Consider the following 23,854-nt stretch of genomic DNA (forward strand, 5'->3'; position numbering starts at 1 on the left):
ACAGCTATGCCCTGGGCATACGGTCTCTGAATGCTGGAAGGTCTACCTCCAAGCTGAGGATCTTGCAAGCACAGTTTCTTGCTCATGAATTAAGATTCATGAACATCAATTTCATTGAGCACCTACAGATCACAACACTTCCTTATCCATGGAAAGTTAATTTTTTTTATTTTTTTTTTTTGACTGGATCTAAGCTTTAGAGATAAGAAAAATCTTGCAACGTGGAAATCAACCTTTTCTGGTCAACACAATTCCTATGCAAGCTTCCACTGGCACAGAGGGCTTTTCTGAAACTTCACCAAGAGACAAATTACTAGTTAAGCAGCTTCCCAAGCAAGTTGCATTCACAAAACAGGAATACTCATAACGCAATTTTAATGTGAAAATGCTAGTTCTTAAGCTAGAAATAAACAGGCATCTCCTTCGCCTTGATTGTAACCACAAGAAATTCTTCTGAAATTAATGCAACTATTTGTATGGCAAGGCAGTCCAATTTGATACACATGCATGAATGCAACTGCAATTTACTTGCAAGGCTGGGCAGCAACACTGCTGTCCATGTATGTTTCAGCAAATCTTATGCACTGTGCTTGTTAAATCTGCATCTGCAAAAAGGCAAAAATCACATTCTCATTACTGTCATTTTGATTGTCTAGCGAAAGTCACTTGCCTTGACATCAAAGATAATACAACTGAAGGGCCAGTCTGGCTAGAAGCATCTGACAGTGATAGAATGCAGACTGTTAACTCAGTTCTCGTATTGCTTCTGTTGGTGAAAATCAGATCTAAGTTTATTTAAATAAGTAAGAGTCAGTGTTGCTTAGGTCAGATTTTGGTTATGTGAAGATCAACTTATTATCAGTGAAGTTAATGAAATCGCAATTGTCTAGAGAGAGATCTGACTGTCAGAAGAAGAAACAGCTCAAAGCTTTATTTAGAAAAAAATTCTTAACTCTTTCCTCTCTTAATAAGTCAGCCAACAAATACCTTCATCGAGGTGATGGGACAGAGATTTCATTATATTTGTTAACAACTGCCCACAAGCTAATCTTGAGTGACACCAAGACAAGCATTCTCCTTGAACTTAATGACAATAAAAGTTTGCTTGAGATGTGCTGATTTGGTAAGTCTCTCAATAGCCACTGCTGTGAAGAATGCAAATATTTCTTCATTCTTTAAATATTTTCACCTACCTTGCTGCAATCCTTCCAAGTTCCAACAAACAAAGGCACACTTCTCTTGGCTGCTTGTGGAGAACTGGAAAAGCAAAATGAAGATGGAACACATTTATAAATAAAATTTGTTTTAAAGATCTTAGTGATTAATAGAACCTAACTGTCAACTTCTCTAACTCTTGTCTCAGAAAAAATTTGGTTTTCTTTGGCTTGCAGTGGATTTTTACTGGAATAAAAAGGATGGGATTGAGGAGTGGTTCTCAGAGTGCAGACGATTTAGGCAGTTCCCACTTCATAATCCTTTACTTCCTTTGAAAACACCATTCTAAATCTAAATCACTGAGTAATTATTTGGGCTATTTGGTAACATGCAAGCCATTCATAACAATTTTGAAAATAATCAAGAGCTCTGGCAGAACACTACAATTTGTAGAATGTCAAAAATAAATGGAAGTAATACTTTTCTCACAAACTAAAAGAATTTCTATCCTTTAGATCACTATTTTTCTTAGATTATTTAAAACACAGAAGTAATGAAATTGTATTAAGACAGACATATTTCATTACAAACTAAGCCCTGAATTCATTATACATCTACTCTTAGAGCAAATATGAAACTGGAATACTTGAAGAATTCAGCTCATCATAAAATAAAAAAACCCAAAACCAAACAAAAAAACCCTCTCTCTGTTTATTTACACACATCTATGCACATTTTCATGCCTGGATTCTACAGAAGAAACAAGGTTTTAAGCTTCAAAAGCAGCTGTAACACAGCACTAACTTCTTTTTAAGAAATACCACCATCATCCAAGATAATTCCTTCCCCCCCTCCCCACCCCCCATTTTGTAGGTTATGTTCTGTAGAGAAGTCCAGCAAAATATAATAACAAAATCCAAAATCAGTAACTGAGGAAATGCCTGTGGCTGTTTGCATAATCCACTCCCCAAACGTCCAGAAAGAAGAAAGGAATAAAGAAGGAAGAGGGGAAAAAAACCAACAACAACAAAAAAGGAATTATGAGTACGTGGTCAACTTCTCTCCAGAAATACTTGTTGCAGTAAAACCCTCATGTTGCAGATAAAATTCAGGTTTTAGAAATTTCCACAATAATTGAAAGATTTGTACTGTATAGTTCAGATTGGTGTGTGAATATTCATACTAATCAGAAGAAACAGCATCAAAACTTTTTTTTTTTATGAGTTAAGGTCAAGACATCTGCTGTATAAGCATTTTGGTTATCTAAACACTCACCTAACTCAAATGCATGAAGAAAAAAATACCATGCCTGAAAAAGATATTTCAATGTCTAGTTAAAGCTCTAAAAGTTATTACTTTGTCCTATATTGTACGCATGAGACCCAGAACAGGCATCCACAGACGTAAACACCTCTAAATGCCCTGGGGCAGATCTTCAGCTTCTTCAACTTCCAGCTTCGCGGACTTGAATAAATATATGGTAGTTCGTGGAAGCTGAACGCTCATCCCAGTATCTTTTATTAGTGTACATGTAGGACTTTGAGATGTATGCATTCTTCCTTGCTAATCTCATCCAAATACATTTCCAGAACTGAAACTGCAGAGCACGAATACTAAAAGGGCACTGCACTAGGAGAAGTATTTTTATCTTTCAGCCATCTGTTATCAAGAACATAAAAGATGCAGGCTTGGATTTTCAGCTATTCTCAATGTTCTTCCTTGCCACAACACAGTAGTTTTATGAAACATCTACCTTTACTAGCAATCAGTATTTTTAAAGTGTTACATCCACGACCCTAAAAATGTATTGCGCTGCTTTGGTTTTAAACCAGTTGGGACTGCCACAAAGTAAAACTGATTTTAAGAAATAAGGCATACCACAAAATACAAATGCAATAAACCAGTCTTGGAACAGTCAAAAGGAGTTCAATATTTCTGAAATGCAATTCAAACATATGCAAATATGAAGGACTTTGTAAGGGAGAAGAAAAAAAATGAGGCTCAAGTTTTATCATTTGTGAAGAGATCCATAAATGGAACTAGAAGAAGATTTGATTCAGAAAGGTAAAATGTTTTCCTGTCAATGCTTAAAGCTCTTCTACCCAAACAAAATTCAAAGTCCTTTAGCAAATCTGACCCAACATAATCCAGAGATATTTCATGCATTTCACATCGAACACATAGTGAAATCATTGTTAGAGGATGAAGAGCTGTGCAGGCAATTACTGACCAGAAAAAACAAACATCTGTTCATCCGATGAGAAGACGGTGACACAGCACTTCTACCAAGAAAATGTTGGCATTCCTGAGGACTATACCAGCATATGTATTCAGGAACTTCAGAGACAAACAAATGTTATTTTGTATACTGCAATACCCACTGGAAATAATTTAGATACTCAAACCCAAATTTTCATTTTTTCCCAAAAGCAGAGCTGCTTAATGGGCTACTAGCTCACAAGAGACTGGGAAGGAGTCACAGCCAAAGCCACAGAGACACGAGTGTGTTTCCACACCTATCTTGGACCCTCACTAGAACCTTGAGTGAGCAAGTAGCACTTTCGAGTGCCTTGATTTCCGAGTACTTATTTTGAGATACTTTTCGCCTGAAAGAAAAAGCTACCTTTATGCTTTTTTCCATACATGGAACAGAAAGAGAAACATTTCTTACACTTCCTTTCTTAGTTTACTTATAGAAGTTGAGTTGCTATTTTCTAAGCAGTCTGAGACATCTGATAAAAGATATGGCAAAAACTATTTCAGAGGCACTACACAGCATCAAAATCATTATTTCATTAATTATAACAAGTATGCCACTAAACCCCCCAATCTGTAGAAATCCTAGTATTTCACATATAAATGCTCACTGTACTGTTAATTTGAATTTTCATTTAAATTCTGATCGTACTTCAGTTTATCGCTAAATATACTACATATATGTACACAGTTTTATATATACATATAATTACATTTTCAAATGGTAATAATTACTATCAGTTGAGGACTACAGGCAATTCATTCGGAAGCTGAGGTTGAAATGGAACACCTGTACCCATGGTATTCTGTTGCTCCTGGGGGAACTACATCTACGATTTTATGAATTACTTACTATCATCTATATTAATAGTGGCATTTCAGTCAGAGGCACCACCTCCACTTTTTGATCTGATCACTTAACCCCAGATATCCTATATGGCAAACAGACATTTGTTAAGCAACACATTTTCTGTAATTGTCAAAATTTATGTGCAGTTAGGACAGAGTAAACACTGGAAGCCAAAAAATTATTTTGAGAAACCATCTTCATTCTGTCTATGGCCACATACGCAATTCACTGCACATCGTTTAAAGTTTACAGTCAACAATTCATTTCCACAACAAAGCTACTGTATGCTGTGAAGTATTCAAAGAAAAAGCAAAAATTAAGATTCCTCTAAGACTTCTATGAGTTAAGTAGTAGCACTATTCCTATCTTATACATGGAATAAAGGTACAGGTATTAGATACAAGAAAAGCACACACTTATCTAGGTGCTATTCTGAAATACGTCCTGCCTGATCTCCAGGGTACTGTTGAGTTTCCTAATCCTACATTTTGTATGAAATCCAAGCCAACACAACTAGTGATCCCATTACAAAGTCCAAAATGGATCCTCCCACTGCATGTAGGTGCTATCTAGTCCCTTCTTCTGATGCTGTTCAGTAGCAACAGCAAAATATGATCTTTCAGCATCCTGCATCACTCTCCAAACATCTTCAGATTTTTTCCAACAAATAAGGCATGCAAGGAGAAAATAACATACCACTAAGAGTTTCTTTCACTTCATGAACCATATGATACCAAGATGTTGGCAGAGCACGGGCTGTTCTAAAAAGAACACAGCTCTCTGGGGAAAAAAATAGCCCATGACCACATGAAAGGCTCGTCAAAATAATTAAATAGTTTAACTAATGTAGTACAGTCAGCCTTAACTGTAGCCCAAGCACTTCACTTTGCATCAATAACACAATTTTTTAATGCAATTTCCTGTAATTGTTCAAGCTTATATATTGGAAGAAAATAATGTTCCTGGAGAACCACTAGCTAATCCTCCCCTACCAAACATTAGCAAGATGAACTGCCCAAGCAAGTGACTGTAAGCAAATGGCAATTTGTAAATGTAGAAGGCATGAGCACTATGCCGATCTACTGCATAAGAGGAATGGAAATATTCACCTTGCCAGAGAATCTAACTGATGATATTTGCTTAACATAAAAGCAATGTGAAGATTTAGAACTAGCACATACAAGTCCAGCTTATTTTAGGTGTCCTGACTGTTACAGGCTCTATTGCTTGCCATCTCATTTATTTCAAATCCTCACCTGCTGTCCTCATTGCTTGCATCTTTTCAAGCTACTTCCAGCCACTCTTCTTTAACAATTCTTCCTTTTCAGCTCCTAGCAAGCTTTTATCCCTGTTCCTCTCTGGCTATAACTGCTTGCTCCACACTGCTTCTGTCTTGTTGCTGGCTCTTTCTCCTTTCACTGGTCCTGCTCTCATGATCACTCACCCAGTGTTCTCCTTCCTTGTACCTCATTTCTTTCCTACTCACTGTTCACCACACTTCTGCAGCCTTCATCGCTCCCTTCTGCAGTGCCTGGATGCTACCAGGAGAAGCGGAGAAAGCAGAGAAGGAACAGCCTCTGCTTTCAGTGCTGATCAGACCCTGGGGCTGTAAGGAGACAGAACACACCCTGCACATGGATATCATGTATTTGCTGCACATATTTAAACCAGGAGTGTTCATAATAACCAACAAGAAATTTCTTGTTTCTGGTTGGTTGGGGATTTTTGTTTTGTTTTTAGCAGAATTAGCAATTAGCAGAAAGCCCAACCACGACACAGGAGCAAACTTCTTACACCTCCCTGCCAAATTTCAAGCCTTGGCTCCTAACATTTTCATAAACCATTTCAGTGGAGTCACTTTTTTTTTTTTTTTAAACATCTCAGGCATAGCTGAATCAAACAAGTGAGTATTATTTCTGCTTCTAAACCAATTTTTAGCTCACTAGAAGCAAAGGGATTTTCCAAAGGGGCTTAGTATTTACTATCATAGGCTTCCAATTGCTATCAGAATTCACACACATTTAGGAAAAGTTTTTTAAAAGCTTGATCCTTTCATCCTTCTTCCTACTGTCTGTCACTTTCTCCTTTAATACTTTTTCTTCTGATGCTATGGTAGTTTTTGTTGGTGTTTTATTTTTTTTAACATTGCTTTGATAACACTTACTTTGTTCAACTAACTCCATATGTATCCTTGCTTCTGCATCAGTTGCACTATGACATACTTAAATCAAGGAGTTCAGCCCTGTCACTTATGGAAGTCTCAAAAAAAGTTAAGGTTTCAAACACAGTAGATATAGGGATAGTAAATAACTGATCTAGAATGAATATAAAGAACATCTAAGCACTAATCATTTGTTGGAATTCATTAATTTAAAATGAAAATCCAATGGTAATAACACAGTGTCCAGGATGCTTCTATAGTCCTCAAAATGAGACACATTCAACAATATTATGAGTTGTTTGGTAAAATATTATGAAAGATACGACAAAGTCTTATTCTGATGCAACTAAATGTATTAAAATGTAACATGCGTTACAAGCTGTAAATGAGTCACTGTGAAAGAACAGCCAAAATACTTCCATCTTGTAATATGAAATTAGATAAACTGGAGTATTAGTTTAAAAAAAAAAAACACATTTACCCCACGCATAACATATTTTTAAGCTATCGATGTTTGAGTGTTTTTTTCCTATATAAATTCAAAAAAATCATTAGAATAAATATCAGAGGTGTTTGTGTTTGAGTCTATTACTTCCACTAAAACACTAGATGCTTTTGTTTAGGGAAACAATCAATTAAACTCTAATCACTACGTTGCATCAAAAGAAGCCCATGTCCCATGTTGCATGTGCACACACACACACACACACACAGTTACATAACATACAAGCACAAAACAAAAATGCAACAATATCATCCAACAGCTCCCAAAACAGACAACACACATGGGCATGCTGGTACACTCGGTGGCAAACCCTTTTCTTGCTGGGTAGACTCTATCATAGAAGAGGTGTGGACTATTCGTCAATTCCAAATCCTACAATCATCCAACAACACTACATTACCAACAAAAGAGTTCACAAATTAGGCTTTAAGTTCACTTAACAAAAGCAAACATAGAAAAATCTTACCATTCTTACTATTCGGCCAAGAGTTTTCTTCAAGTATTACACTCTTCAGGCTTGAGCACCATACTTACAAATATCTCCACCTAGAATGCTTCCATAAATTGAATTACCACAGCTGTGTGGATCTGCTGCCCTAAAAACTACAAAGGGGAACTTAAAAAATATATACATTATGGGAACAGAGGAGTTACAGACAGTATTACTTTTCTTAGGCTGCGAAGAGTTAATGCATGACGTTCCAAGTCCTAGATACAGGACAAATTTTGACCTCTGATACATTTAAGAACACTGTTCAAAGACAGGGTATCTCAAGATTTGCCCAGATGATAAAAGTCTGGACTCTGGATGATAGGTTTTTTCATTAACAAAGCTAATTTCTTCTTCTTTGAAGACGCTGACTATAAAAACAACAATTACAAAAAGCACACTAAATCGATCAACGAGCACAGCGAGCATGCAGAGCCTCCCCCTATTTTGCAGCATTCAAGACTATCCCCACGTACCGTGTTGCTATATTTGTTGCAGATGCTAATGTCTTTTCTGCTGCTTATACAAGACAGGTATGCCATCCGCCTTTTCTTTTGCAAAGGCATTAACTCTGATATTTTAATGCAGAGACGTGGCAAGAAAGTAAGTTCAAAGGGCAATATATATAGAGATTGCTACCAGTCAGCTCTGGCTGTATCATAAATCTTTACAGAAAACTATGTCACATTTGTTTGTATTTTGAAATATGTTAAAGCATAGTTCAGATGCTTTAGATTCAACTTCAAAAAGGTAAAATGCATCATATTATGCAAGTGCATTGTTTTCAAACTTTTGAGCTCTGTACTGATCTCTTTCAAAGATATGTTCAAGTAACTCTACTGATTAGGAAGCATAATCATATCTACCAGCAAAACAAACACCACTTCCCCGCCTCCCCCCCCCCCCCCTTTATTTGTTTTGAAGACTTTGATCCTGTTTCCTGTTTAGCTTAGCTAAATCCAACAAAGCATTTCAACCCTTGCCTAACTTTAACTAAACAGACACTATATCAGTGCATATGTGATGGACAAGGGCACCAAGAGACATGAGTAGGTCTACTCACCTACTTGCTTGGATCAGCCCTAGAATGTTAAAACTTTGCAGCACCAAGCCTTTAGGGACACTCAAGATCGCCCGCGAGCTCCTCAGGCACAGACTGCACCTATCTGCTATAGCATCTGTCTGACACCATTCCATTCCCATGAGGAATACCTTCACATGACTTCAGTCTGAGCGCTAAGAAACCGGGAGTGTCGGGTGTGTTTGCGTGCAGTTATACTTGCACGACTTTAAAGGCTACAGAACTCATCAGGATGAGAACATATTTTTAAGTAATGAGAAATGTTATTAATTTTAGTTATTTAATTTAGCAATTAATAGTTTCTTACCTAGTATTTAACTAAACTTGCTGATCTCTGGATAGACTAGGGACTTTTTTTTTTTTTGAAATCTGTAGCATCACAAATCCATCATTCAAATCTTTCAGTGCTGTAAGAATGATTTTGAAGATTTACTATGTCAGAATACAAATTCACCAAAAAAAGGCCTCAAACATTTTATGTGATACAACGGCATGAAGAGAATATCACTATGTGCATTCAATTACATAATACAGTATTTACATACCATAAGGCAGGCAGAATAGAGTAAAAAAGGAGGATAAACATCAAGTCAGTCAGGAACATTAACACCGTAAGGTTCCTCAGTGTAGACAGAAACAGTTGCTTCATCACTAGCAATTTACACATCAGTACAGTCTATTAGCCATGGGGAAAACCCACAAAAAAACACAAAACCCAGTTACCTCCGCAACCATACCTTCACCGCAATTACTTATCAAAAATACAGCAGAATTCCATAAGGCAGTGGGAATGCTTAGATGTCACTCATACATGTTTCTCACCACTTTGAGGAGAATCCTTGATATTACTTACCTTTGCTGAGTTTTTATTTCCCAAGCAGCGGAGAAGTGATTTGTTGGAGAGAGAGGAACATCAAAGCTTTAGATTGGCAGCTACTATGAGTCATCACCATTTCTAATGCATTAGAGAAACCTCAACTGAAACCAAAACTTTAAAGAATTCTAGCTCCAAGCCAGGGAGAATGATAGTTTCTGGGTGGGTTGTTTTTTTTCCCTTCGGTGCTATTTGGTTGTGGGGCTTTTGGTGTGGTTTTGTGGGTTTTTTTGGTTGGTTGTTTTTTGGTTGGTTGTTTTTTTGTTAGGTTTTGGTTGGTTTTTTGGTTTGCATTTTTACAAATGCCACGGCCACTACCCCTTTCTCAAGTTCAGAAAAATAGGTCAAAATATTACCAAGTCCTCATCTTATTTCCAGCACCGTAAGTCTTTTAAACAAGTACTTTCTATAAGTAGTAACACTCAGAAAAGGAAAACAACAGAACCTAGTTTTCAATCAGTGAAGAAAATCAGTCACTAATCCAACAAATCAATACAGTACAGGTTTGTGTACTGTATATATGGGCATGTTTCACTTCACTTTTCTGAGAGATGAAGTCACTGAGAACATCAACCTTCCAGGTGCATTTACACTCAATGTTATACTGTAGCAGGCAAAGCACTGCCTATGTGTAAAAATTAACTTCTCCAGGGAATGACAGTATTTCAGCTATGACAATTCAATCTCTAAACAAGATCTGGTTTCCTAAAAATGCATGAAAAAACTCCTTAAAAACATGCTTTCAATTACACAGTTAACTTATTACTGGAACACCGGTAAACTGCTGGGTTTACCATAGCAGTATAAAGCCTAAATCCATTTAATTTTTTGATTAACCAATCTCAGACATTGGAGGTCTGTGTCTCCTTCCTCCTTGTGTTTGCACATTTCTTGGTCCTAGGCAACGATCAACCTCTCCATCATTCCAAAGATTTGGAAATACAATTACTGTTCACCTTGCATATGATATACCACACCCCCAAAAAATTTCATCTTAAGGATTTGAATAGAAAAACAGAGCCAATACATATATATCCTCCTTATGATGCATCACCTTTGTGATACTGATTTCTTCTCTGTCAAGCATTTTCTCCTGGAGATACAAAATAATTTGTTTTCATTATAAAAAAACCCTCACTATTTGTCTGTTCTTTTTTCCTGTGGGGAAAAACATCGCTTCACGAATAGTTGTGCTAGAAGAGCAAAACTATAAAAGAAGGGGAATAGATCAGTTGCAACACAGATAAGAACTTCAAGTAGGCAGTCAAAGACCTTTTGAGCAACAGAACAAAGAAGCCTCTTGATTCAGGACAGTGTTCATTTGTCTTCCACAGACACTGAGCTGTCTATCATCACAACTGCTTTACACTTTTATCTGAGTTCAGATAACCAACAAACATTTGATTCTCTTCATTTCACGATATTTGGCTGAAGGACTCTCGAGGTAAGATTCCTAAGTTTTCCTTTGAAGAGAGAAGAGTTAAAATAATGAAGAATATGTAGTATTAGAACAGTGATTTCCTGAGAAGTCCAATTTTTATGATGAAACACCCTGAAGCACTAGGGTCGCACAGCTTTGGTCCAGAGCTGCACAAGACAATAAGCTGGAGAAAAGGTCAGTACAGGAAGCAAAGAAAAAAAAAAAATCATATTTTCTGGCCTCTGGCACAATCCATTGAATCTGCACAAACAGCTAAATGTCTACAGCCCAAACGGCATGCACTTGCATCCTACTCCCCTGAAACAGAAAAGCACCACCTTATACAACAAACGTTCCACAATCAAATAAGATGAAAAAATCATCTGCGTGCAAGAAATCATAGCAAGATTTTTCTCTCATTTAAGCTCCTCTTAAAATTGAGTGAATTTTAAGTACTGCCTACTTTATTTGTTCATGCTTCAGATAAGGGGCAGAATTAACAGAGTCAGACAGGTCAGATTTGGAGTCAGGATCTGTTGAGAGCACTATTCCATCTCTCAAGGCAAAACACAGAAGAAAAGTTATTTACAATTGCCAACTGTTATATAAATAAACACTTACCCAAACCTTCGGATTCAAACAGGCAAGTATCATCTACCCCTACATCTCGGCACCAGGACAAGAAATTTGCTGTGTTGTCCCGTGCAAAAAAAGACCCTGAAGGAGCATTGGCTTTGCATGGAATCTTCCGTACTGGCAAGGTCTGAAAAACAGAAATTTTCTAAATGAGTGATACATGCTAGCATTATCCTGAAATACTATGAAATCAACATGCAGATTTTGCATAGATAGGTGACTGCCACTGACACATTTCCTTGTCCATTAAAAATTCCAAGCAAAGAAGAAGAAGAAGAAGAAAAAGAAGTAAATTTAACAGCATGAAGTTGTCAACCACAAAGTTCTTTCACAGCCTCACGACACACTATGTGTTTTGAAATTCAGAGCTAAATCAATACTAGCAGCTTCTTGGGAAGATTAGCAACTACAATTTCGGGATTTTGGGTCCAGGTCACTGAATAAAAATTAAGAAAATAATAAAGACAGATTTTAAAGTAGGAACTGAAGTTTCCCAAAATTAAGGGTGAATTCAGATCTACATTAGAAAGGATACATAGTATAAAGCAATAGGTCTTAAGCCCTAAAGACTGTAAATATTTCAGAAAGCCCACTGTCTGCCATTTAACAATACAGGGAAGCCCCCTTTCCACAACACAGAAACGTAATCTAGTAGCTACAAGATCAAGGTCTACCACAGAGTCAGGCTTTCATTGTATCAGAGTAGTTCCATTTACATGATTTCATTATCAGAAGAGATGTTACTGATATAGCTGAGCCAAACAGAATAAATTACCACAGCAAGTTTTTTGTTTGTATTGGTACATTTACTGAGACACATAGAAAGAATACTTCAGCATTTAGTTCTCATTTAAGTTTTTTTTTCCCCAAACGAAAAATAGGCATCATCCTCAGCAAAATGAAAAAAAATGAAATATTGTTACTATGTAACTTTAGAAATCTCTAACCCATGGAGGAATTCATACCCCTATGTTGATTTGAATGTGCTGGTTTTCTAATGCTGATTTATGAAATATTTGCTTCTGTTCAGGAACCTGTAGCTCCTCAATGCCAAAGTGAGCTAAGAGGTAGAAAACTGGAAATGGTGACTCTACTAGTTCCTAGATCTATGTCCAAAATTCTGGGTTTAACAGTCCAAAATAATTCTTGGAAACGTGGAAAGAGAAAAAAAAAGATGACACAGGAGCAGGCGTCCCCTTGCCACAGCTGCTGGTAGCATACCAATGTCAGTATTTAAAGGCAGTTTAGAAAGACTTTATATATGATTTTATATTAGACATCTGCAAGTACATTGCTGCTGTCATAACAGATCTACAAGCACAGAACTACTCACCTTTGTATACCTGGTAAACCAAATAAACTGCAATTAGAATGGCTACAATAATAAACACCATCCTACTTCTTTTACCAGTATGTCAATGGAATCTTATAAGTTGTTTCAGACTTACACACATGCCTTGTAAATATTTAGACCTGTTCCTAGCCACCTAGCTCTCATTCCCCTATTATTTTTATTCCAATTGTACTCTTTTACATTTCCTTGTTTTCAAAAAGTTATGCTTATGTTTCAAAGCATTTACAAGAAAATACTACTACTTTTCTATACTGTATTAGCAGAAAACACTGACCAGTTTTATATATTTTAAAGCAAAATCCAAGCAAACCTTGTGTCACAGAACAACATCACCTCCTGGACCATCCTGGAACAAGGGAGGGGAAGGAGGAAGGAAGGAGGGAAATAAAGACATTTATTCACTAAATCCAGAATAAATAAAAACAATGAAACATGAGTTCTTCCAAGGGGCTCTAGATATGGAAAAACCTTACAGATCAGAGCACAAGGAAGTCGTTAACTATTATTTGAAATCCCTTCACATTATTCTGGGGAGAAAACAAGGGGAAAAAAAAAAAAAAAAAAAAAAGTGCTGTTTCTCACAGACCAGGGCTTTTATTTTCTTCTTTTCTTAAGAGAGAAAAAAAAAACAAAAACAAAAAACAAACAAACAAAAAAAACCCAAAAAAAAAACCCCTAACTGTTATCACTAGATGCCTTTCTAAACTAGCACCCCTTTCGCATTACACTAATTTCTTCAAAGAAGCAATAAGCATCTGTACCCCGAGGCAAGTTCTCATTATCCTCTACAGACTTCTTCACACCTTCAGTTTCCCCCTGTGACTTACAGTCTCTAGGAAGTAGTAATGCAGCATTCACCCATCTCTGCCCCTGCTGCATCCTTTCTCAGGAAATTTTAATTGGACAAGTCTAATAACCTTAAAAGAGCACCCGCTTCTGTTACAAGGAGTCACACAAAACTCTGGCAGCCTGCTGGAGCAAGGTCAACTGGTCCAGTCTGCATTTGGAGAAAAGCTGTCAAAACAAGCCTTTGGCTTCATGATTTTCTACTAAAAACTTACACAAAACATTGTAAAAACCTTAAAGAAGTTCCCACTTCCAAATAATTTCCCCAGCAAAGGTCTAACCTGACCTTACCTCCTCCAGTGCAGAAAAGGAACAAGCAGCATGGGCAGGGATGTTTGACTTACCAACAGCAGCACAGGGAAAGATGGGAAACAGGTAGGGAGCAGCAAGAGTTGGGCTGCTCCAGGAGGGGAGGACAAGCCAGGAGCCAAGGGTGACCCCAGCACAGGGGTGGCAGTCCTCACGGGCAGCAGTGCAGTCCCACAGCACCCAAGTACGGCAGTGCTGGTGACATACCAACCTTAGCCAACCGTCCCATGACAAAATGGGGCAACAGGTCAGGTCTACTGTCTAGCAAGACAAGTCAGAAACAGCAGAAGACAAGACAGGGCTGGACACAAGGCTACAGCAGATGTGAGGTTCCAGCCACAAAGCCCAGCCAGCAGGAAGCCAGGCTGGAGATGGTCTGGCCACAGCACGGCTCAGCTAAGAAGTGGGGTTGAGGTGAAAGCGAGCTCCTGGGCCATGGGCAGAGGGTGAGGTTGAGGCCCCAGGTGAGGCTGCTCATGACTGCTCAGGTATTTTGGTTCCCTCAGGTCCTGGTAGAAATTATTTTGCAGTTTTTAGTGTTTCTGCACAATTAAACCCTTTGGAAATACATAGGTAGTTGATAATCAATGCTATCTTGTCAGTAGATTCAAAGAGGTGCCATTTCATAGTATTATATCTTAGTCTAATTACATAAAAAATCCACTGTACATACAACGTTTTATCATGTTCTCACAGAATCAAATTTAACACCATTTAAATCAAATGGAGTGAATTTCTTTTCCCATAATACCTCTGCTTGGACTAGAGTATGCAAAGTGCTAACATGGATACATAGATGTGGAACCAACTGACTTAACAAGCCAACAGTCAAGAGACCAAACATATTATACCTGACAAAACTATACTTTTTGGAATTTTTGAATGATTACGTCTAATTTAAAGCACAAATCCTGGATGACCTTGTAAGTGGTTAGCAGCAGTGACAAGAACAAGTTGACAAGAAGCCAGCTCCAATATTCCTGGCACTTGCATAAGCTACTTCAGAGAGCATGAAAAGGAGATAAAGCTACAGTTACTTTCCGTGTGAAGGCAGACCTGCAGTGTCAAATCATGTCACCTCCCAGTTCACTCTTCAGTTCTCACCTCTGGATCTTCCACAGTGCCTGTACATTACTTTGCCCTCAGGGTCTCCTTTGCAGAAAGCTAGGAAGTCTTCTCCAAGACCAAACCGGTTTATAACCCCAGGAACAGCCCAGAACAGGTGAAATCATACCAGGTTTGTTTCCTTCCATTCCACTCAGTTCCCTAACTCAGCCCAGACGATTCCGTGCCTCGAAACTACTTTGTCCTGCCACATTCCCTGCTAACCAGCCTATATTCTTTCATGGTGTGCTAGAGGGTATTAGATGCAGTTCTGGAAATCTATGATAAAACCCTCGTATTATTTCAGGAAATCTGAACTAGTAGAAGAGCCACCAAAAAAAAAAAAAGTGTGCTATGTGGCTGGTGGCTGCCTTCTGGCAATTACAGGAAACTTGGGCCCAGCGCAGGCAGAACCCATCTGCTCTACTTGGCCCTGAGCCCACAGGGCATGATCAAGTCTGCAGCACTGGTTCTGGAGACCAGGAGCTGCTCCTTGGCACAGATGCCCTCAGCAGTACAAAAGGAGCTACGAGTGAAGAGATAGCCAGGAGAATCTGCAGTGCCTTTCTTTCAAGGGGCTGTTGGGAAGGCACTGCAATGCCAGGCAGGAATGCTGAAAACTTTAGCATTCCCCTGGGTCACCACTGCTCCCCGGTACTAACAACATGTGAATAAATCTGGTTCTACATGTTTTATGTCTTCTGATTTAGGTAGATCGTAATGACTTTCAAGGAAAGCAATTCAGAAGAGATGGTTTATGTGTCAGAAATCTATGCAGTTAAGAGTCAGCAAATACACCATCTAAAACATCACGTACCTGACAGACTATCCATAAATTACTATACCTTGACAACTAAGACAGACCTTTACACACATCAGTCAACCTAGCTTCACTACGAAGCTCAGACATCCACAGAGCTTGCAACATTTCTTTTACAATTATAGAGATTACAGTGTCTTTTAGAAAAATACTTCGGTGGTAAAAGCTACGACAGCAAATACTGAGTCTAGGTACAGAACTATCACACTTAACAAACCCAACTTGTGACATCCTGGTTTAACAGTGACAGAAAAAATGTCTGTTTAATGGGTGCCCTAAGAAACTCAAAGGGACCAACACCCAAATGTAAAAAGAAGGCATGTCCTGGGCTACAGAAGGGAAAAAAACCTATATTATTGAAAGGAAAAAAAAAAAAAAAAAAAGGAAAAAAAAAGAAGCTTTAAGTCATTTTATGGAACAAATACTACACAAATAAATATCCGTGGCATCACATGACCTCACTGAAATGTACATTCTGTATCTCATCCCACCTCCCACAATATTAGGGTCTGGCCAAAGAGAACAGCAAAACCACCCCTCTGCTCTATTCAACAATAGCACAATCAGCTTTATCACAAAAATCACAGGGTAATACTCATATTTTCTTATCACCTAATAAATTTCCCTACCACCTTTTAAATAGAAGTCTCCTTTTTTAATATTTCCAAAACTATCACTGTAATGTTCAACCTGTAACGCATGAAAGCTCTTATTTAAGAAAGGTTTCATGCACAAATGTTTTTTTACTGATTCGTATAAATGGCCTGACTATCTCAAAAGTGCTTTCTAACAGATCATTCTGAAGTAATTAGGTTTCCATCTGGCAAAAGTGACTTTTGTTGACATAGTATAATATAACCGCAGTTGCTTTGAAACAGCAGTGGCCGCAATTACTCCTACCAAATATCATGAAAACAATTCCCCAGTTACACTCCTTTTACAATCTTGTCTTGTTGATGTGCATGCATGTGGTTTAATGCAGGATGTGAAAGTGTGAGTGAAACATATGATGCAATCCTGGAAAAATGCTCTCAGGTTAACTTCTAAACCCAAAAGGGACTCTCTTACACCAATGCTCTGAAATCACATGGAAAAAGGTATTTTTTGTACTGATTTTCCAGAACGAGGGTCCACAACAGTGTGTTACATATCCCATCTTTTTATAGTAGACTTGAGCCACGCTGAAGATTCCTACTCATACTTTGTTCTTCGAATAGATAATTTCACAACTTTTTGAACTGTCACTCACATCTGAATAAAAGAAAAAAGATTAGCAATTTTGTTTGTTATGGAGGAGGGTTACAGTTAGCTAAGCACTCAGCGGTAAAAATTGCTTTTATTGACAGATAACCTACATTAACCAAAATGGGGAGGAAATTACAGTATGGAGATTGCGGTATCTGGCTGCAGTGGTGCCTTTCATAGGGCTATTTAGTGTTATGTGAGCATAAATTCACATTGACATGCAACTATATCAGACAGAACATGTACCTGTTTCAGAACTCTTTACAATTTTGCCTTTAACTTTGCTACTAGCCACAGAGCTATTTTTCTTCTTAAATTCTCCTCTCATTTTGTTCAGCTATTCTTAGCAAAGCCCTCCTCCCCCTTATAAAATCTGATTTAGCTCATTAGCACACAGAAAAGAAGTGCTGCTACAATCTTTTCTGTAAATATGATTTTGCTCCTCATCTTTTATTCATTTGTTAAGCCTAAGTGAACTGACACGCACCGCTACAGTAACTTACTCCTATTGAGCTGTTAAAATTCACCTCACCACTAAGGGACAATATCCTTAGCCAACCAACACTGATTTAGTTGCTATCATTAATTCTTCAAGAACTCAAACCTAAAATATTTCGGAGCCCATTTATAAATCACAGAAGTGGTGTCCCAGACACTCATTTCAGCAAAGGAAAAATTAAGTTTACATTAGACTGCTTTGCAGTGCCAAAATTCAGGTTTAGTGAATAACCGTTCTAAGAACAAGTATGAACTAGGTATTAAATAAATAAAACTGTAACACCTACAAGGCCAAATAAATGCTCCTTGGCGGGGAAGGGGGGGGGGGGGGGTGGGCAGGGAGGAGAGGGAAGGGCAGCAGTTTTGATTTCCCCCTCCCCTGTTTACTACGGGAGAGAACACTTCCCAAATATAATGACTGGACCAACAATCAAAAGAATGTGTTAAACGCATATTCAGAATGAACAGAAGGAATTCCAAACATGGAGATACATATATAGAATTTAAAATCAAGCATCTCCCACTGCAAAAAATAAAAGGTAAGAAAAAAAACCCAAAACCACCCACCCTTCCCAAGGCCACAATAAAAGTTAATATCCAGGAAAATTTAAAAAACAAAAACTTAGCATGAAAATTTTGAAGGCTTAGGAGAAATCAATAAAAATTGCCAAACTCTTCAGCAGACATGGAACCAGGAACAGCTTCCAGATTAATGAAAAAGACATTGCACTTACAACAAAGAAAGCACCCTTAAGTAATTCACCTAACAACTGGCAAAACATTGTCCTTCTCTGAAATACAGTCTTTGCACTGTCATATTAAGTACTGTAGATAGATGTCATTTTAATGGAACAGCAGGTTGGATTTACGGTTTCAAAATCATGTGCTGACCAGATTTTTACCCTATGCAAACACCGCAAAGATCATCAAAAGCCAAAAATCACTCATTGTCAACTTCCTAGATGCTAAGAAAGCATTTGTGATCGCTTTGAAATATCTAACAGATTTATAATATGCCAATAAAAATAATGAACTTCACCAATGCTTTACATCAACATACAGACTACAACGTTAAAATAAATACAAAACTAAGTGAACGGTTCAGCTATGCTATTAGTGTCAATGTACCAAATCATAGAATGGTTTGGGTTGGAAGAGACCTCAAAGATCACCTAGTTCCAACCCCCAACCCCTCTGCCACAGGCAGGGACACCTTAAACCAGGCTGGTCCAAGCCCCGTCCAGCCTGGCCTTGAACACTGCCAGGGATCCACAACTTCTCTGGGCAACCTGTGCCAGTGCCTCACCACCCTCATCATAAAGAATTTCGTCCTCATATCCAATCTAGATTGCCCTCTTAGTTTAAAACCATTATGCTCTTCTGCTGTCACTACAGGCCTTACTAAAAAGTCTGACCCCATTTATAAGCTCCCTTTAGGTACTGGAAAGGTGCTACAAGGTCTCTCTGGAGCCTTCTCTTCGCCAGGCTTAACAACCACAATTCCCAGCCTGTTTTCATAGGAGAGGTGCTCCAGTCCTCTGATCGTCTTTGTGGACCTCCTTTCGACTCACTCCAACAGGTCCATGTCCTTCTTATGCTGGGGCTCCAGAGCTGAACGCAGCACTCCAGATGGAGTACTCCAGCAGAGCAGAGGGGGAGAATCACCTCCTTTGACCTGCTGGCCATGCTAGAATACATTTTCCCACTTCTTCTACGCAGTATTAGCTTCAGCTTCTTAAGAGTAAGCATAGATGGAGAAGAAACTTAAATTAACGACGATGTAGTTTTAAAAGTTAAGATTTTCTTCATGGCTTTGTTATTCTCAGTGTTCTGTCCCGGACACAGCTTACTGGTCACACAGCAAAAGATGAATATGTTGTTTATAATTCCAAAAAAGTTTGGGTTAATAAATAATTACAAAACCCTAATTTAACAGAAACACTGCAACTCCTACTTCCAGGAGTGCGTTAGAAAACCAAGGAATCCAAGAGATGATTCAGTTCATGTATAAGGCACCTGACAACTGGGATACCCAGTTGTAAATCATGTCAAAAATTGGCAAGACTAAAGCTTCATTCACCAACTTAAGCACATTTGATTGACTGACTAATAACTAGTTTAAATGCAGCCAAGGGGCATGCCCATTTCAGCATAAGGAGACAAAATCACAACATCTGCCAGAATCAGGCGGCCACCCCTGAGAGGCTGACTAGTGGGCAGCTGGATAACACACCGAGATCAACAGCCAGGAACCTTCCACTGGAGAGCAAGTGACGCACAACGAATAGAAGCTGACAACAAAGAGCCCATTTAAACAGATGTCAGACCCTTTTCCTGTCCACTCAATTTGTGTGATTGAGGATGGGATTAAGTCACTACAGTCCAAAGTCTTGGAGAAATCTATAAATTGACTTTCAAAACTTCCAGACATCTAACTCTATAACATATCTTGGCCTACTGACAAGTTCACTTTTATTAATAGTCTTTCAAAGACCTTGTCTGAGTAACTTAAATTCCAGGCAGGTGTGCACCACAAATTAAAAGCCATTAGTTCTACTTACCTACAATCTGAAAATGCTAGCAGGCCAAATGCAAAAATCAAAAGATGGTTTGTTGTTTGGTTGTGGTTTTTTATCTAACGTGGTAATAGTGTTAAAGAGAAAGACTACCATTAAAGCAAGAGACTGTAATTATTGAAAAAAAACCCAAAACAAAACAAAAACTAACACATTTATTTAAAATTTTATAAACAGAGAAACTAAGACAGAGACATTAAGGTAAGTCATAGCATGGCATGGCATGACAAAGATCTCCTTTCAGTGTTCCTGAAAAAAAAAAAAAAAAAAAAATGCAAGAGCCAAAGCCTGGGATTCAATAGCTCATTTCCATTCATTAAAAGCTCCGTACTTTCTCCTTAGACCTCTGGTTTTCAGAATTTATGTTTAAAGGTGGTTTTTTAAAATTAGCACCTCCTAATAGGTTTCTTAAATAACGTTATTAGAACAGAATGGGGCAATTCTCACAGTTGCTCTTTCAGAGGACAATTACATCTTATCTTTAATACATGGTTGTGAGCTTCTCCCCACCACAACCACAGAAGCCAGAGTTGAATTAATGTAGACTTAGCTGAAGAGGTTGAAGAATCTTAGTTTCTACATTTTCCTCATTTATGTTGTAACTTAATGAGAAAAACACTGAACATGAGAAAAGCATTACCTTTGACAAAGTTGTTTGTGGCTATTTCATTGTCACACAGCACAACCTCTGAATGAGCATGGCAACTACATCCACAAGTAGCAATTATTCCACAAGATACAAACCGATCAATACTCAGTGGATTTTCTTAGGGCACATTTCAAAAAGCATCTTAACCCACAACCATGTCTTATCAAACATCATGTCCTTTAAGGGGATATGATTCTCTCAAAATCAAGTTAAATATGACAAATAAAAAATTTTGGCAAAAACAACCCATTTGAGACACAGAAATTTCAAAATCACTTTTTCCCCTTAATCATTCCAGGAGAACTCAAGCTAAGGACAACGCTTAGAAAATTTCAGTCTGAATAGCTGAAAGTCCACCGTAACACATTATAGATCCTAAGATTTCATACCAAAAGATGTTTCGATATGTCCATTTCCAGTGTGGAGCAATATAGTTCAAATAGCCAACATATTTCTTTGGAATTTGTGGATAACCTTCAACGAGAAGTCTGAATAACAAGTGTCAGAAGCCATTCAAATTCCTTCATTTAATAATTACAATGCTGGGTATACTGCTGTGTTACAGTCATCCCTCTTCTTCCCTTTCCTCCAGTTTTTCTCTCAGTGATCAATCTCACGCTTTGTGACCTTCTGAAGTGCGAGGCAGGGCTGGGGGGTGGGGGTCCCAGCTTTTTCAGTAAGATTAGTTCCAAATGGTGCTTTACCTAACATGAGCCAAGTGTCAAGGAAGAGTGTGATAGAAATCTACACAGTCTACAGGAAGACAGAATTTTTACAGATGCTTCATCTGTTCACTTTTTGGATTTCCAGATGTTTAAGATACAGTTTTTATGCAGATGCTGAAAATGCCCAGAAAAAATTTCACATGTAGGTCACTGCAGGTAAGTCTGATTCTCTAAAGCTCTGTATGTCCATTTTAAAGAAAAGCATCTTTGCCTTCATGATAAACAATGTGATTTTCTGTGAGCTTTCCAATTAGAACCCACAAGGAAACTGCTAGAGCCCTGGGAATTCTAAGCTGGCATAGAATTTAAAAATGGCCCTGATTTGAAAAACATGTTGGAACATTAATCTATACAGCCAAACTTCCAAACTATCTTTAAATCAGCTTCTAAAGTTGCAAACAAAACTTTATTGTATACTTGAAGCAATTTGGGCCAATTTACAAATACAAGCCCAAATAGGAATACATGTTTATTTAAACAAACAGATTAAACCCAATTATGATACCTATAAATTGGTGTCTATGATTCAGTGACTTCTGTTTTCTCCTTCTGCATTGCAGTTGCTTCTTATAGCTGTATGTTCACTGTTTCTGTTGCTTCAGAAATTTTGGCTCATCATTTTAAGTTCAAGACTCACTATTGGTAAATGGACCAAATTCTGTAGTTCTTACTTATTAATTCACCAAAAACTAACACTAAGTTTGCCCTAAGAATAACACAGTTCAGCTGAAGATAGTTGGTCTAAATTACATTTTCTCAAGCTTTTAGAAATATTCACTAATTTCTATTCAAATCCCTCATATTTCTGTTCCAGACAATTCTAACAGTCTAAATAAAAAGATCCATAGAAAGATCTGTTGCAAAGATTTTTACAGTTTGATTTAAAAGACCTAACAAAATAAATAGGAATGATACAATGCATTTCACATAAGAGGCAAAATCCAGCAAATATATAAATGGTTGCTTACGTATTTCTCTCCAAAAATATGCCACCTCTGTTTGCAATGCCTGGACTGAAGTAAAAACGATATAAAAAACTTCCAGGTTTAATGCAGATTTTGTGAAGTATGTCAGTATTAGTATTCCAAACGAAAGCAATTGTAATGAACTATCTCTGGAAAAAAAACTTGAGATGTTTTCTAGTTCAGTGGTATCAGAAATCCAAGTTTCCTTCTCCTCTTGACCTGATTTGCCATCTGAATCGTTATATTTTCCAAAGCTGGAGCTAACAGGCAGTTAACAGGTTAAATTTGCACTGCTTTTTCCAGGACCATTACCTTGATGCACATTCTGATGATTTCCACAATGTCAAATAGGAGCGGAGGGAGAATCCCTACCTCATTTCTACATTACTGAGAAGAGCAAGGCCAGTTCACACACGGATTAATTGTGCTTCAGTCAAACAAGGCAAGAAGCCATGTTTTCCCAAGGAAAACAAGAATTAGTGGGAGGAACAATCTGAAGAGCCATGAAGTCTTGGTGCTCCTTCCAGGATAGTGCAGCTCTGCCCCCAGCATAGGGCATGGCTTAAAGCACACCTACAAGCTTATAAGAAGTTCCCCAATGATGGCACCACTTTCAGGTGCCAATCAGGCAACTACATAATATCCTAAATTTTTCAGAAATCTCTTGTTATGGTCTGGTGGAAAACAGAACTCTACCCTACCATGTAAGCCTCATGCAAGCAGAAAAGCTTTAGTTGTAAGAGTTATTTACTGCAGCATATAGGGTTTGTCCACATGACCTGTTTCAGGCAAATCTTACAGTATCTGCAAGAAACCTGGTACCAATCCAGTTGAACACGAGCTCAGCAAGCTATGGACATGTCTGAGAAAGGTACAAGGAATTCTCTAACAAACAGCTTTACAGTCTTGTGGAAATGATTCCTTCCAGATGGATTAGCACTTGTGAGTCATTTCTGAAGATTATTCTTTTCCTCTCATATCCACACTAGTCCGACGCTAGAAAGATTAATACACAAAAAGACAGTGCTGTACTTTTTCCCCCCTCCCTCAAGTAACCAAGGGCCGTATCTATATTTTATATGATTAGAAATTGGCTCCACAAGCTTTTAACTGCAAAACAAAAGTCGCCAGCAAGTACAAGTGTGCAGACAAGCAAACTGCTGACCCAGACCACAAAGAATCTGTTTATAGCCTAACCACATTCATGCAGTTCCCAACTGGAGAGTCAGATTTATAACTTAGAGCACCTGAACATGGCTCTGCTATAGCTAAAGACTCTTTGCACTGGGCAAACACGCTCAAGGCACCAAGCTTACAGAATACTCTATTTGCTGG

At 38.0% G+C, this 23,854-nt stretch overlaps 1 protein-coding gene across 6 annotated transcripts in view; it reads right to left on the reverse strand.

Annotated features, from left to right (window-relative positions):
* Nucleotides 1–23,854, reverse strand: part of GAS2 (growth arrest specific 2) — a 98,176-nt gene that overhangs the window by 48,126 nt on the left and 26,196 nt on the right. For all 6 annotated transcript variants that reach the window (XM_055814351.1, XM_055814349.1, XM_055814352.1 and 3 more), the window contains exons 4-5: nucleotides 11,414–11,555; nucleotides 1,194–1,257 (exon numbers count right to left, since the gene is read on the reverse strand). In XM_055814351.1, coding sequence (XP_055670326.1) covers nucleotides 1,194–1,257; nucleotides 11,414–11,555 — 206 coding nt within the window. The remainder of the gene's footprint in view (nucleotides 1–1,193; nucleotides 1,258–11,413; nucleotides 11,556–23,854) is intronic.

This window comes from Falco peregrinus, chromosome 9, assembly GCF_023634155.1.
Source record: "Falco peregrinus isolate bFalPer1 chromosome 9, bFalPer1.pri, whole genome shotgun sequence".
Lineage (NCBI taxonomy): Eukaryota > Metazoa > Chordata > Aves > Falconiformes > Falconidae > Falco > Falco peregrinus.